The 14,459-nt window shown below is 40.5% G+C and overlaps 1 protein-coding gene across 1 annotated transcript in view; it reads left to right on the top strand.

Annotated features, from left to right (window-relative positions):
• The first annotated feature begins 4,646 nt into the window (after positions 1 to 4,646).
• The window catches only part of xirp2a (xin actin binding repeat containing 2a), a 53,617-nt gene continuing 43,804 nt past the window's right edge, over positions 4,647 to 14,459 (top strand). The window contains 3 exon segments of the mRNA XM_054623834.1: positions 4,647 to 4,688; positions 5,830 to 5,865; positions 8,547 to 8,960. Coding sequence (XP_054479809.1) covers positions 8,760 to 8,960 — 201 coding nt within the window. The 5' untranslated portion in view covers positions 4,647 to 4,688; positions 5,830 to 5,865; positions 8,547 to 8,759.

A 14,459-nucleotide genomic window follows, 5' to 3' on the forward strand; every position in this document is an offset into this window, starting at 1 on the left:
ACCCAAATCTAACACACCCACGATGTTGCATGACCGACAGGTGCATGCTGGGTCAGGCTCACATGCTAAATGCTTTATGCTAAATTGTTTATACACCTCAGATGCTTTATTCTGCCCTTAATTCTATAGGAAGCGGTAGGTTATTGAAAATTGTTAGCCCTAAATTGCTTTTTGCACCCGACGTAGCTCTTTTTATTCATTGCTTGATTCTCTGAGTTGTGTCCTCTTTTCTTGGTAATATAAGTAAGGCTATACTGCAAAAGGAAGTCTGATCATTTATAACCAGTTTTACATACATGCTGCAAAGTGTCGCCTCTAGAAAATGAATATATCGTTTGACATGAGGGCCCTGTGGCGGGATATGTATATATGTTAATACGCTTTATTCTGTAGCCTAAATATGTTCTTTAATCTAATAGCTCTGTTGTAATACTTCCTCATATGATTTTGCTGTGGTGTGTGAATTTATCTACTACTGGAATATCATGCGGATTGTTTGGCAAGAGAGCTAGAATGAAGTGATTTTGGGAGCAATTAATGTAATTTGCCATGGTGTCAACAACCAGCGGGGCCCTTGGTCAGTCACATCATCCTCTCACTGTAAGTTTTTGCCTCAGCTTGAGTCATGAGTCCATCATTAATTCCCAGCCCCTGTCCTGTTCTGCTGCCTGCTGGGGTGTAATTGTTTCCCCAGGGACCCAGATAAATGGCTCAGCCGTCTAGCTGCTCCGTGACCCACAGACCCATGTTTGCGTGTGTGTGTGTGTGTGTGTGTGTGTGTGTGTGTGTGTGTGTGTGTGTGTGTGTGTGTGTGTGTGTGTGTGTGTGTGTGTGTGTGTGTGTGTGTGTGTGTCAGAGACAGAGAAAGGGATGGGTTGAGGGAGTTTCTTTACCTCAGGGGAACAAATACATGGTCTGAATTACATCATTTCTATATAATCTATCTGCTGTAGGTATTAACATTTGAACCAAAACATCCATTTGTTGATAGCTAGCATAACGTTCTTAAAATTATAGATAGGATTTCTAGAAGTTAACCTAAAAAAAAGAGGTTTCTCTGATGCCTAACATGCAGTGCAGTCCTTATAAGAACGATGGCAGCTGGAGATACAAGTCGCTGCCAACGCGCTTCTTCTTGGGAGTCATAATTGTCGCTTTATTTGATATGAAAATCTGTGAAAATCCATTTACTCTTCCAAGTACATAGAGCAGATTACTTACTTGGCGGGTTCATTTTCCCACCTGTATCCCTCACTGAGACTCTGTGCCATGCATATTTCCACTCTTGTTCTTCCATTCTGCTGTAATTAACGCATGAAGGATTCATTGTCCTCTAGTTGGCATCACTTCGGGGAACATTTTGATTCAGAAACTGGATGTAAAACTACAAAGCTTTACAAAGGAGGATGTTTGTGGGATTGAATGCAACATTTATTACCTTTTTTTTTTTAGTGTAGTTTGTTTCTAAGATCTATTTTGACACACTGTAGAAAACATCAGTGTAAATGTTACAATTAATTATGGCTGAATAGGATTTCGCTGCTTGTTTTTTTGCTTTCAGGGAACTGGTATTGTACATTCTGGCTCACAATCATACTGTTATGGTTTATGGGGACACTTAAAAAGAACAGAGCCATAATGGCTTTGTCACTTGTGCTTTTTTCCCAAGACAAGTCAAAATGTCTGCTGTGAAAAAGCCCTATAGAGATGTGAATCAAACACTCTAATGCATGCCCACACTGTCCTGAGATGGGGTCTGATCAGTAGGTGAAAAAACCTGTTTGGATGGACCGAGAGTAAAGCTCCTTAGATGTGCTTTTCCATCACAGTACCTACTCAATTACAGCAACAGCATCCAGCTGGTGTTGCATGTAAATGGCTGAAAGATAAATGAGCAGACCTGTGGTCCCTGGATTGAATGAAAGTGGCCAACTCTAAAGCCTCTTAGCTCCTAATTTCCTTTTTTAAGGGTTTGTTGCAACAATAATGACCTCCAGTGCTGCTGTCAGTCAGAAATGTCTTTATAATCGCCTTAAATAGTTTATTTTGATGCACAGAAACCTGCTGTTTTATTCACAAACCAGCTTAAAGGGAACATTTTAATATTATGTGAAGCAGACTACTCTTTATACCTGGTCAGCTTAATTTTTTTCTGGGAGAATGACATCACCCTTACTTTAATAATTATACGGTGTGTTTCCAGGTAGTGACCACCAGATGGCAGACTTGACTTTGACAACAGACTACAGGTATTTATTGGTGGAATAGAAACAAGAGAACTAGAGGGCCCTTTAAATAGCTGTGTGATCACTGTGGGGCAGTAAAACCTATAATAGAAGAATAATTTACATATATTTACATACAAGAGCCCATACAGAGACCCCTAAAGGTGCTTAAACCTTGCTTGTGAAACCCCCGAAAAAAAGCCTATTTATACTGGACTTTTTCATTAGATTTAATGGGTAATTTTCTCTACAAAACAGTAAATGAGATTTTTCAAGCGTGTCAACCTAGTGGCCCACTGAAAGACCCATGCAACCGTGCGATTTCTCAACAGAGCACCTAGCTTTCCAACAAACAGCAGCTCCCCCCCCACCCCCTTTTAAACCAGGGTATATACTGCTGCAGACAGCTGTGATGAATGTGTAAAAGTTGAGGCAGTCATTTTTTCCTCCTCAGAAGAGAGAGGAGATGCTGCGAACCGGTCAGAGGAGCAGATGGCGTCCCCGTCTGTCTGCTCTGTTTAAGGAACACTGCAGGCGAAGCCCCAAGTCAAACAAGCCAACGACGCGACCCGGGATGATCTCACAGCTTCCACTCTTGCCTTCCATCCTGAAGGCATCAAGATTTAATCCTCTGAGCTCCGAAACTGGTGCACAGCGCAGTGTAGCCCACTCTCAAGGCTTTTCCAGGAATTAACTGATTTGTTATTTTGATCTTTCTCACAGTAGAGAGAAGTCCCACAAAATTGAGCATTAAATGGTTGTTAGTTAGTGTAAGATACATGCACACATCGACAATTAGTGGATTAGCTCCAGCTTTTAACAAAATAATTAACGTTTTATTTCCATGTCTTTACCACGGCTTCACCCTAAAAGACACATGTGCGTGCAATGTTCTGTTTTCACAATCGGTAGACCAGACTGTTACTGCCTTGCATTACTATCCTGCATCTCAGATGACCTTTTGTGTTATATTGAAGGCGAGGTAGGAAGTAAAACCTCAGTAACTGGAGTCGTGTAGCTGTCATCTGATCTCCACTGACTGCTGTGTCTACCACTGTGCCTCGAAAGTGAGCAGGAAGCATCATATTGTGTATAGTGGGAAGCACAATATAGTGAATTCCAATGGGAGGTAAACTAATTCTCTCTGGAGGCGTACACAAAATGATTTAGTCCTGAAATATGGATTATTTTTCAGATATGGCCTATTGATCAGTTTTTTTTAGCTTGTCAACCCCATAACTGATGGCAATGAGACTTGATTTAGCACAATCAAACCCTGTTCTCATTAAAAATGGGGTGCCACAGGGTTCTTTTCTTGGTCCACTTTAATTTACATTAGGGCTGAAATAATCTTTATTTTCTTGTTATCTTGCTTTTTATCTTCATTATCAATTAATCTGCCAATTATTTTGTTCGATTATTCAGTCAATTAATTGATATCTATAAAATGTCAGAAAATATTGAAACATTTTTATTACAATTTTCTTAAGCCCAGTTTATTTTTTGCAACCAACAGTTCAAAACCCAAATTATTTTGTTTCCTATCACATCAGCCCAGAGATGTCAAGTAAATATTACATTTAAAAAACACTCAAACCAGTAACGTTAGTTATATACAAAATAAAAATAACAACTGTCTCTCAGGCAAGTTGTGGTAAGAAATAGTAGTGCAATATGAACCTGTTTAGACTCAGTTGTCCATCTTGTTTTTTGAAGTATTGCAACTTATTAGTTCCTAGAACATGCTTATCACCCTCAAAGTAGGTCAGAGGTCTGCTACAAAGCTTTGTTACTGCCTCCATGCCAAAACATAGGACATGAACCTGAGTCACCTTGAAAATCAATACTCAACACTGCTTGGAAAACTGCTTTTGGTGATATATTTGGCTTTTCTGGGTCCATTTTGTGTGATTGGTGATGACTTTTTCTTATTCCTCTGGATAACTGGGGTCAGAGTTCAACGATAAATGACCCCGTTCTGGAACCGTAAACCTTTTGCTTCAGTTGGAGTCATTAGTGTGTATGGTTGAAATAGAGTAGGTGGGCTGAGGATAAACGATTACGGCAATAAAGCAAATAGCAGCTCCTCACAATAAACATTGTAAGAGTGTCCGTGGGGAGATATTCAATTTAAAATGAGATAATAACGAGACGCTTTACTGATCCCTCGCTGAAAAATAAGGTCACTGAAGCATCAAAATAACAGGATAAAGTCAAGACAAATAGAGTATTAAAACCCAACAAAGAAAATAATTCACCATTAAAATACTGAACAATGACAATAAGTGAAATTTATAGCAATAATTATGGCCCTGTTCCATTTAGGTGTGCAGGGCCTGCTGTGTGCGCGCTTCCTCACTGGAATGGCCGTGATACACTAAATGGAACGGGAGCGCGCTTAATTAATTCCACCTGTGACGCGTCAAAATGGCCGCCGTGAAAAGTGCCCGAAGCAGCACATGGGTTTGTTTTCTTCCTGTGATACAACCACAGAGATATTTATCTATAACATGCTCATACTGCTCAGTAGCACCGCTACAGAAAATAATAGCTCAGTGCACAACAGCTTAGCTCACGTTAGCTCAAGTTAGCATAATAAGTTAGCATTTATAAAAATAAAATAAAAATTGCTAAAAGATGCTAAAAATTGAGAAATATAAAGTAAATATAAAGACATTGATTTGTGTAGTTTTTATGAAATGTACAGTACCAGTCAAAAGTTTGGACACACCTTCTCATTCAATGTTTTTTCTTTATTTTTATTTTTATTTTTTGCTACATTGTAGATTAATATTAAAGACATCCAAACTATGAAGGAACACATATGGAATTATGTGGTAAACAAACAAATGCTCAACAAACCAGAATATGTTTTATATTTTAGACTCTTCAAAGTAGTTGAATGAGAAGGTGTGTCCAAACCTTTGACTGGTACTGTATATAAATGTATGTCTTCTTTATATATATATATATATATATATATATATATAAATATATATATATATTTATATAAATGTATGTCTTCTTTTATATATATTTTATATATATATATATAATGTATGTCTTCTTTTATATATATATAAATGTATGTCTTCTTTTATATATATATATAAATGTATGTCTTCTTTCATACAGTAAGTTTGGACACACCTTCTCATTCAGTGTTTTTTCTTTATTTTTATTTTTATTTTTTTCTACATTGTAGATTAATATTGTAGACATCCTATGAAGGAACACATATGGAATTATGTGGTAAACAAACAAATGCTCAACAAACCAGAATATGTTTTATATTTTAGATTCTTCAAAGTAGTTGATTGAGAAGGTGTGTCCAAACTTTTGACTCAAAACAGGCATCTAAATTATTAAGATAAATGATGTACTTAGATGACTTACAAAGACATTAATATCATCTTTGGCTGAAAAGGAGAGTCTGGCTTTTTCCCTTTTTAATATAAACAAAGCAACAAGAATGAATAATGTGCAACGGGCTGTGACAGATTTTTCCTGGCTGGAGTCTTGAACAGTTTCTCTATCACTTATTTCTATATCAGGACTGTGAGATGTTGATATGTTATTTTATTTTTTTCCCATTTATTTCCAGACTTTTACTTGGGAACCAGAAGGACCTTTTGGCTCTGTAAGTAGATGCTAAACTATGTTAAGTGAAGGTATTTAGTGACCGCATCTTTTTTTAATAGTTCACAGGGACATTTTGGCATTCATGTGCACGTCTTTCTGACAGCGTAGACAAAATAAAATGAGATTAGTTACTTCCACCGTCTTATCTTATCCAAGGGATCATATTTCATTCTGTCCTCTAAATAAAGTAGTCTGGAGTCCTTGCCTTGGCCAGGAATTCAACATGGGAGCCAACACAGAACCTGCAATATGTTTTATTTAATAGAGGCAGAAAGTGTTTTTTACCCTGGTGGATCTCCACAAGATAGTCCCTCTAAAGCCCCACTAGGCCTGAAATATTGTCTTGTTGTATTAAAGAAAAGCTGCTCTGGAGCTGTGTGTCAGGGGGCATTATGTTTGTTCTCACACTGAATTCCACTCAGCACTGCACTTAAGAAAGTGTGTGTGTGTGTGTGTGTGTGTGTGTGTGTGTGTGTGTGTGTGTGTGTGTGTGTGTGTGTGTGTGTGTGTGTGTGTGTGTGTGTGTGTGGAATCAAGATACTACTCCATGTCCTTGGCATCCCCTTTCTTTCAAAAGTGTCTTTTTTTTTCCTGTTGCTGAAATTAAATAACATTGGGGGGGGAGAGAATTAATGGAATATTCAGACATGAAATTGCATTTGTCTTTTTGCATACGAGTCAGTGCTGTAAACTGAGTGGCCTCATTGGACACTGGATCCAGCTGAAAGTGACACACATACTTTTGGTCCGCTCTGAATAATGTATCTGCCGCTGGTCTAACTGGAGTGATACTGTGTCCTCTAAAGTACTATCGGATGCATATATCATGACCGTTCATTCATTAGGATTGGATTATCCGGATTGCCTCTCAGCTCCTTTCTCTCTCTTTCCCTCTGTATTGATGTTTCTATTGTGGCTCTGACTGACTGTTTCAGGCTTGTAACTCTGCTTGTCTTTGTCTCCATCCGATCCTGTAACTAAGCTGTCAGTCTCTCTGGGCTTCCGCTGTCAGGCCTTCTTACTCCACGCTCCATCATTGACCCCCTGCCATCTCTTTTCTTGGCTGAATATAACGTGAATATAACAAGGGTTGGAAAACCGTTTTTACTGCAGCTAACAAAGCCCCACTTTCTCCAATATAGTGAGGATCGCACTTTAAACATGACAGGATGAGAGTAGGTGGAATGTGAGTCACAGAGGAAGCCGAGTTAACCTATTAATTTCCATTTTCCTGCAGGAAAAACCCTCCCTAGGAAGCGTCGGTGTAGCTAGTAAAAAAAACCAAACAATATATCCACTATCATGGGTGCAGGGCAGGCCAGCGGGGTTAGTTGTTATGGGCCTTCCTTGATTTGTTCAGGAATAATGAGCTTTCCTATGCCCGCCCTAGACCGGGTGTTAAAGGGAGGATGGGTGAGGCAAAAAGCTGTTAATCTGTTTCCTGAAACCCTGCAAATGTTCATTTATGACTAGTTGGTCAAACCGTGAAGCAGATTTTATTATTGTCAGCTTTTAATCAGTGTGTTTTGTCAACGCTGGCTTTGCTTGGGGATCCAGAAGTCCAAGTGTAAAAATGTTATTGCAAAAATCAACCAATTGTGACTCTTTGGATAGTCTTTTTTTTCTTCTCTTTTCTTCCAACCTTATTAAAACCCAATATGTAGAATGGACTTAAAGTGGTAATCCTCCCCTTTGCAACAAACGGGGCTTAAATATTCAGTGAATGTGACGAAGTGCAGAAATGACCATAAAGCACTGTTATTACACCAAATGAGAAATATTTCATTTTCTACATGCAGTTCTAGGCCAAAGTACTTCAACACTCTTATATATGACTTTATAAATATTACTAATTTAAAAGCAATAAATTCACTCAACCAATTAACAGCAACACTAGATTTGTTAGATTACCCGTTCCTTTACTTTAGTTACTCAGTTTTGTTTAAGGTGACTTTAAACCACTCCAAGGCCTTAACACCCACAACAAGTCACTTCTTCTGTATTTAACACAGGAAATGAGACATTATGGTTTAACAAGCGGGAGAGCCTACAGTCTGGAGGTATTTTCCTACCATTAACAGCTAACTTAACGTTGGCTTAGAAGTAACATCCTGGCACAGGTGATATGCTAACCTATGGCTATCGTTAGCAAGCCAGATAAGAATAGTGAAATGTAAAAAATATCAGTATTGGTCCCACTTGTGAATTTTGAAGCTTTTACCATTTTATATCCTTTTGGGTGGTTTAATTTTGCATCATATTTCATTAGTGAACATGTACTGTGTGCATAAAATGTTTCTATATAAAGTTTCCATTACTGTAGCTCTGAAATAAATGTGGTGGAGTAAAAAGTACAATATTTTTTGAGCTGTATGGATAAGTATAAAATGAAAATGGTGGAGTAAAAAACAAGCAATAAGGTTAACCTTACAGAATCAGTAAAACTCTCTCCCTCCTCTCTACTCCCTTTTACTCTGGCAGCCACTCTCTCTTCCTCCTTTCCTTTGCCATCCCTCCTCTGGCCTGCTCTTACAACTCATTTCTCAATTTGCTTTTTTTCCGAGGCCACATGTGAGTTTACATGGGCTTCTGTGTATGAGTGAGTAATTACAGGGCAGGGGAGAGAGGGGAAAATAACTTCCCCTGTGAACTTTTCTTTTCTCCTCCTCTTTCCTTCAGCCGACTCAGCGTGCCTGCACAACCCAGAGAGCCTCCACAGCAGCGGCTCCTGCATCTCCATCTCAATTCCTCACCCTCTCATAGCTCCCTCTGACTCTCCCTCGCTTCCTCACCCCCTTCCGAATCACCTCTCACAATAGACTTCCTCTCCGAGCACCAGCCTGAAGGGGAAAAGGCGGGGGGTGAGTTGGAATATACGGTTTCTCTACAACAATGGAAATTCAATCAGGAAATGGAGAGGAGGTGGCGAGAGCAGTGTCGGCGACCTCGAGCTTCGTTTCCCGCAGTGCCTCCGGGCCGCCAGAAGATCCAGTGCTCAGAGAGGACCTGCAGGCTGCTAAGAGGATTGAGAGGTTTGACATCCCACTTAATAACCTGAAGAGGATGTTTGAGAAGCCTGCTGCGGCCAACACAGTAAGTTAACTGGCAGTGTGCATTTAAGTTTTTAGGGTGTGAATTTCCAAAAAATGAAATTCAACGTTTCTCCAGGTAAATAGAGCGATTGATTACTGCCATGCCTTGTCCTTTTTTGTGATGAAACTGCCAGATTGATGGATGGGTTTGAAGCAACAAATATTAAAAGCTTTTGAAACCTTCAAAGAAACTTGAAATTTAAAGTAAGTAGTGGTGACACGTTTGTGAGGTCATGCCGCAGGCAAAACGGATCTAGTTTCTGAGCGGTGAAACCGTACACTACATAGATTTCACAGTGGTAAGCTGCACTTCTCTAATTTATGTAATGACTCTGTCGATGACTATTGGTTGACCCTGCTGTTGATTTTGTTTTTGGACATAATTGGAAAGACAAAACAGGATGTTGCTTATCTCTTCATTTGCTTCGATATGCTTCACTCGCCGGTAATTTGGTGTTTTTTCCGTCATTCCATTGACTCTGGTGAAAAACGCTTACAGCACACATCTCTTTGCCATGGAGGAGGTGCGGCCCTCTCTCTCCCGCTTTCTTTTTCCATCTCAGCTGGCTTCTCTGAGAGGAAAAACTAAGTCTGTTGGAAGTGAAGCGGGTCATTATGAGAAAAACCTCCCATTTACCAAAATGTGTGGCGATAGGACGAAAAAGGCCCAGATGACCTACTTTGTGCTCCTCGTGTGGTTGGACATCAAATCAAACCCAACAAAATGTTCCAGGGACCATGAGCTCAACTACGGTGCATAGAAAGCTCTTGCTACATCGTATCCAAAGTCTTAAAACGAAATCCGCGAGAGCAAAGGCATTATGGGGAATGTGGTTCTAAGTGTACACCAATGCCCACTGGTGGCACAGATGCACACCGGCTGCATCTGTGCAGTGCCAATGGGCTGCTGATATTCGATACCCTGTTATTTAAGACCTATTTTTGGGGGGGGCTTTATGGTTAAGCGGGATTTTAAAAATAACCCTGTAATTGGCGTGTCGGCTACTGCTGGAAGCTGCGCGAAGCTTCTCCGTCAGGCCAGAGACTACAGTAAAGGGAAGCATGGGTCTGTTGGAATCAAATCACATCTGGCTCCTTAGGAACATCTTGAGAAATGACTGAAGTCAGACAAAGATGGCATATTTTGAGGTTTCCTTTTGTGCTTCAGTCCAGCCGTGAAGGCTAATATATTACTTGTGCCATCAGACGTGTGTCTGCTGTGACATGAGCCATAACAGTCCCAAGAGATAAGGCCTCCACTTAGGTTTTATTATGGCTGTTTCACATTCCATTATCTTATTGACCATTAGGTGTTTGTGTGTGTGTGTGTGTGTGTGTGTGTGTGTGTGTGTGTGTGTGTGTGTGTGTGTGTGTGTGTGTGTGTGTGTGTGTGTGTGTGTGTGTGTGTGTGTGTGTGTGTGTGAAGCTCTTCTGTCTTCAGCTCACCATGAGGAGAGTTTCCTCAGCCTTTTGATAAAACAAAGTGTCACTGAGCCATTTATGGGCTTCAGTCTTATCAGTCATTCTTTGTTTGAAGGAGCAATGTAAGACATTATCAATAAAAAAGATAAACTGGAGTAATATCACCATGAGCAGAGAATGACATCTATCTCCCTGTGTGTGTGTGTGTGTGTGTGTGTGTGTGTGTGTGTGTGTGTGTGTGTGTGTGTGTGTGTGTGTGTGTGTGTGTGTGTGTGTGTGTGTGTGTGTGTGTGTGTGTGTTGTTATCAGAGCTTCTACTCGCTTTGTTGACATTGCTGGTCTGGCTGTGCATGCTTTTAGTGCATGAGAGCGTGCCCCACTGGTTAGCTGATTACTGCTGCTCTGCAATGCGCTCATACGGCAGTTAGAGCTTTGCTGCGGAAACAACCGTAACATTAAAGACCATGACATTTGGTTTCACAAAGGACACGATTAGTGGTCTCCTGGGTGAGAGTCCTGTGTTTGTTGACCATCAGTACGTCCTCTCCGAACCTCCTCCCTACACTGACTTCTGTAGACTTTGATTAGAAACTGAGTTGTGATACGTCGAAAGCAAACATAATCCAGAAGAAAACGTGTTTCCCTCAGAACGTATTTGACGATAAAGTGTTGTAACATAACTTTTAGCTGACAAGGCTGCAGCTCTACAGAATGTTTAAGCGTCTTTCAGCTCATTGTTTTTGTTTTATTCACTCTCACTGCTCTCATCAGCGACGTTTTCAGTCTCACTTGCTGGCTGTTTTCTGTGGGAAAGCTTTAAAACACTGTTCTACCAGCTCGGCACCAAACATCAGACAGACGTGGTTGGCTCTGGGGAACATAATGGAGCATTTAGCAGCTAAAGAGCTGCTAAAGACATCTTTTAAAACAACATAGGAGATGATACATCAGTGTTATGTTAACACCTTGTTTCTGCTGCCCCCATGTGGCCAAAAAAGTCAACTATTGTACTTTTTTTTTTATTTTTTAGGTGACCCTTGTGGAGCAACCAGACACTCCTATCATTACTATACGTTTGCTAAATCCCCTGATGCTGGTTTATTCTGGGGAGGACAGTCTCAATCTGTAGTGGAGTTTGTTTCTGTTTAATCCCTCTTTTTTAAATATTATATTCAGTGTTTCTACTATGAGTTAGTTTCTTCGGCCCACAATTCATTCTGTTAATATCATCCTTTAAAATCAACTCATTCTTGTGGCATGAATCACTTTATCCTCTTCCTGTTTAAAAAACAGCTTATCAACTTAACAGGCATCTTGCATTAGTTTTCTTCGACTTTCAACTTGACTCTACTGGTTTTACCCAACGGAGAGAAGGAAATAATTTATTTATATTCTTTTTTTTTTGAATAACAAACTGTCCAGCTGGTCCAAATGTCAGCTTGTCACATGCTGGCATTGGAACACATGTTGTGTCTTGGCATTGTATCATGAGTGCTTGTATGTTTCTATCTTTTCTTGACAAAAAAAACAGCCTGTGGTCAGTGTTAATGGAGCTTACGGGCAGCTTTCCCAGATTCCCAGATGAGGAGCAGAGCTCTGCAGCCGGCTGGTTATGAAATGCGACCTTGTCTCCTACTCATCTGTAAGGCTGAGCTTAACATTTGATGATACGCTGTATTTTTTTTCCTCTCCGTGCCCCATTTCGTTTATTTAAACTGTGCGATGCCATTGGACCGCCAGACATAACAATGACTGATGGATTCCCAGGTGGCCGCTCAGCTGTGGCCCAAAAAAAAAAAAAAAAAAATCCTTGACGGGTGAGAGAGAGGACAGTCCGAGCGCAGATGTGTCCTGGTGCAACGGTTTATCTCGAGTGCAAAGAACATGTTTATTTATTTATTTTCTCTGCTTGCGTATAGGCGGACCAATCCTCGAGGGACACTGGCTTGTGTTAACAACATCTGTCTGACCTTCTAGTCATGACCATGCACACAAGGGGAGGCAAATGAGGTGCTGTGGTATCACATCATGAAGGGGGGGGGTCAGAATTCTCAGAAGCACACACACACATGCATACACAAAAATAGGCCACTCTTCCAAAAAGGTTGCACTTTAGAAAGCTTTCCATTATCCTGCATTAGCTCATTAAAATGTCCCAAGCATGCATTATTAGTTACATAACCTAAATGTTGCTAACAATGACCTGACACTCATGTTTGTGATGGCCGCTGTTGGCCAGTGGGTGGCAGTGTAGCACCTGTGAGACTGACGGTGTTAAAAAAAAACCAACCAGCCTCTTTAAACCAAATTCTTTGAGAAGGAGAATGAATGTTGTGCTCTTCATCAGGTGTTTATCAGTGTGAGACAATAACTAATCACCTGGTGTTAATTGGAGTTCATTTCTGATGCCTGAAGGTGTCTCAAAGCGGCTCTTCTCTTGTGTCTGAGGCAGTCAGATTATCAAGGTTTGCATAATTGGGGAAATATCTAATTCTGATGTGATTGGTAACTTAAAAGGATTACATACTCTGCAGTAAAGCCAGTCACAGCTTGCTAACAGGATAACATGGTTAAGTAGGGAGAGGGGGAACTTATTTAGGTAGAACACTCATGTGCCCTATGACTCTGAGTGAGGTGTCTGCATAAATTCAGACAGTTGCACTAGGGGTCTGGAATGTTGCCTTGGTTTATTTTCACAACTTGTCACCAACTCACTCTCGTGTTTTGTTCATGTGTCTGGCTCAATGGCATGAAGACAAACTCTCTCTGTAACCATTATTTCTCTGTAGAGCTTTACACAAACTGCTATTGCGACACCAAATGAAGCAATGGATTAGGCTTTTTGTTTATTTATTTTTATAGCTTTTTTTAAAGTCACCTTCCTCCAGCATTTTGAGCAAGGAGTCTGAATTTTGTCATGCTGCCATGTTGAAAAATCACACTAAACTGCCTTTTGGTTAATTGGAAACCATTTCTCCAAAAAAGGGGAAAAAAACAAACAAATCAGTCAATATTCCCCACTGTCCCTAAACGCACTTCATTAAATGTTAAATACACTAAAAGCCACAATGTGTCTGGGAGAAATTGATCCGGACTTGATGAGGACACCGGCGTCCTCATCAAGTCCATTGAGCTCGTAGAAATTCCATTAACTTTAACCAGGCATCTCTTTCGTCTCACTGTCACAGATTCAAATCTTTTAATGGAGCTGGCAGCGAAGCCGCGCTGGGTGACGCATCGCTAGTCTGTTGTGTGATGACGACTTGTTGCCCGCCGCCTTGGCGCTGGGAATAGTTGTTACGTGGTCCGCTAGACATGGCTCCGAAACTCCCCGCTTCATTTGACCCCGCTCAGATAACTTGCTTTTGTTTATGGATTTTTACAAATTAAAATGTACGCACAAGTCTGCACTGCATTGCTGTCAATACTAGACAGCCCTTTTATTTTCCCAGAGGTATTGTGGAAGCATGTGCTTATTCGCTCCACCGTATGGTAATCCATTCACATAGCCGGGTAATGAATGCATATCTGCGGGCCTTTTTCCGTACAGATTGTTGCGAGACTCACATTATCTTTCCTCTAACGCACTTTGACACCCACAGCCCCACAAGAGCATATGTGCTCAACAATTAGCCATAGACCTCAAGGCGGGCTTTTTTCTTTTTTTCTCAATCATTCATCGTGGCGCTGTGTCAATGCGAAGGCAGCACCACGCCATCTTTGCCATTGATGGTTGCCATGGCGAAAAAGAAAAAGGCACTCTTCAGAAAACGTTTCCAATGCAAATTTTATTTTTGGCTGTGTATCATAAAACCGAAGCTCAATCATTTAAACCTTGTGACTGGAGGAAAACGGCATGCAGACACAAAGACACACCGAGGTTACAGTTTAACAAGGCCTTTGCAAATATTTTGGAAAGGTTTGACCGTCATCACACAACTTTTTTCTCAGTATCTCATTACTGATGAAATAGAAATTGGCCCCAGTTGTCTCGATAACTGTCACAGTTGCTTTACAAACACTGAGCGTGTTAGCACTGATGTAAGCATTGATAGATGGTGACGCAAACAAAAACTTC

Source organism: Anoplopoma fimbria, chromosome 22 (assembly GCF_027596085.1).
Source record: "Anoplopoma fimbria isolate UVic2021 breed Golden Eagle Sablefish chromosome 22, Afim_UVic_2022, whole genome shotgun sequence".
Lineage (NCBI taxonomy): Eukaryota > Metazoa > Chordata > Actinopteri > Perciformes > Anoplopomatidae > Anoplopoma > Anoplopoma fimbria.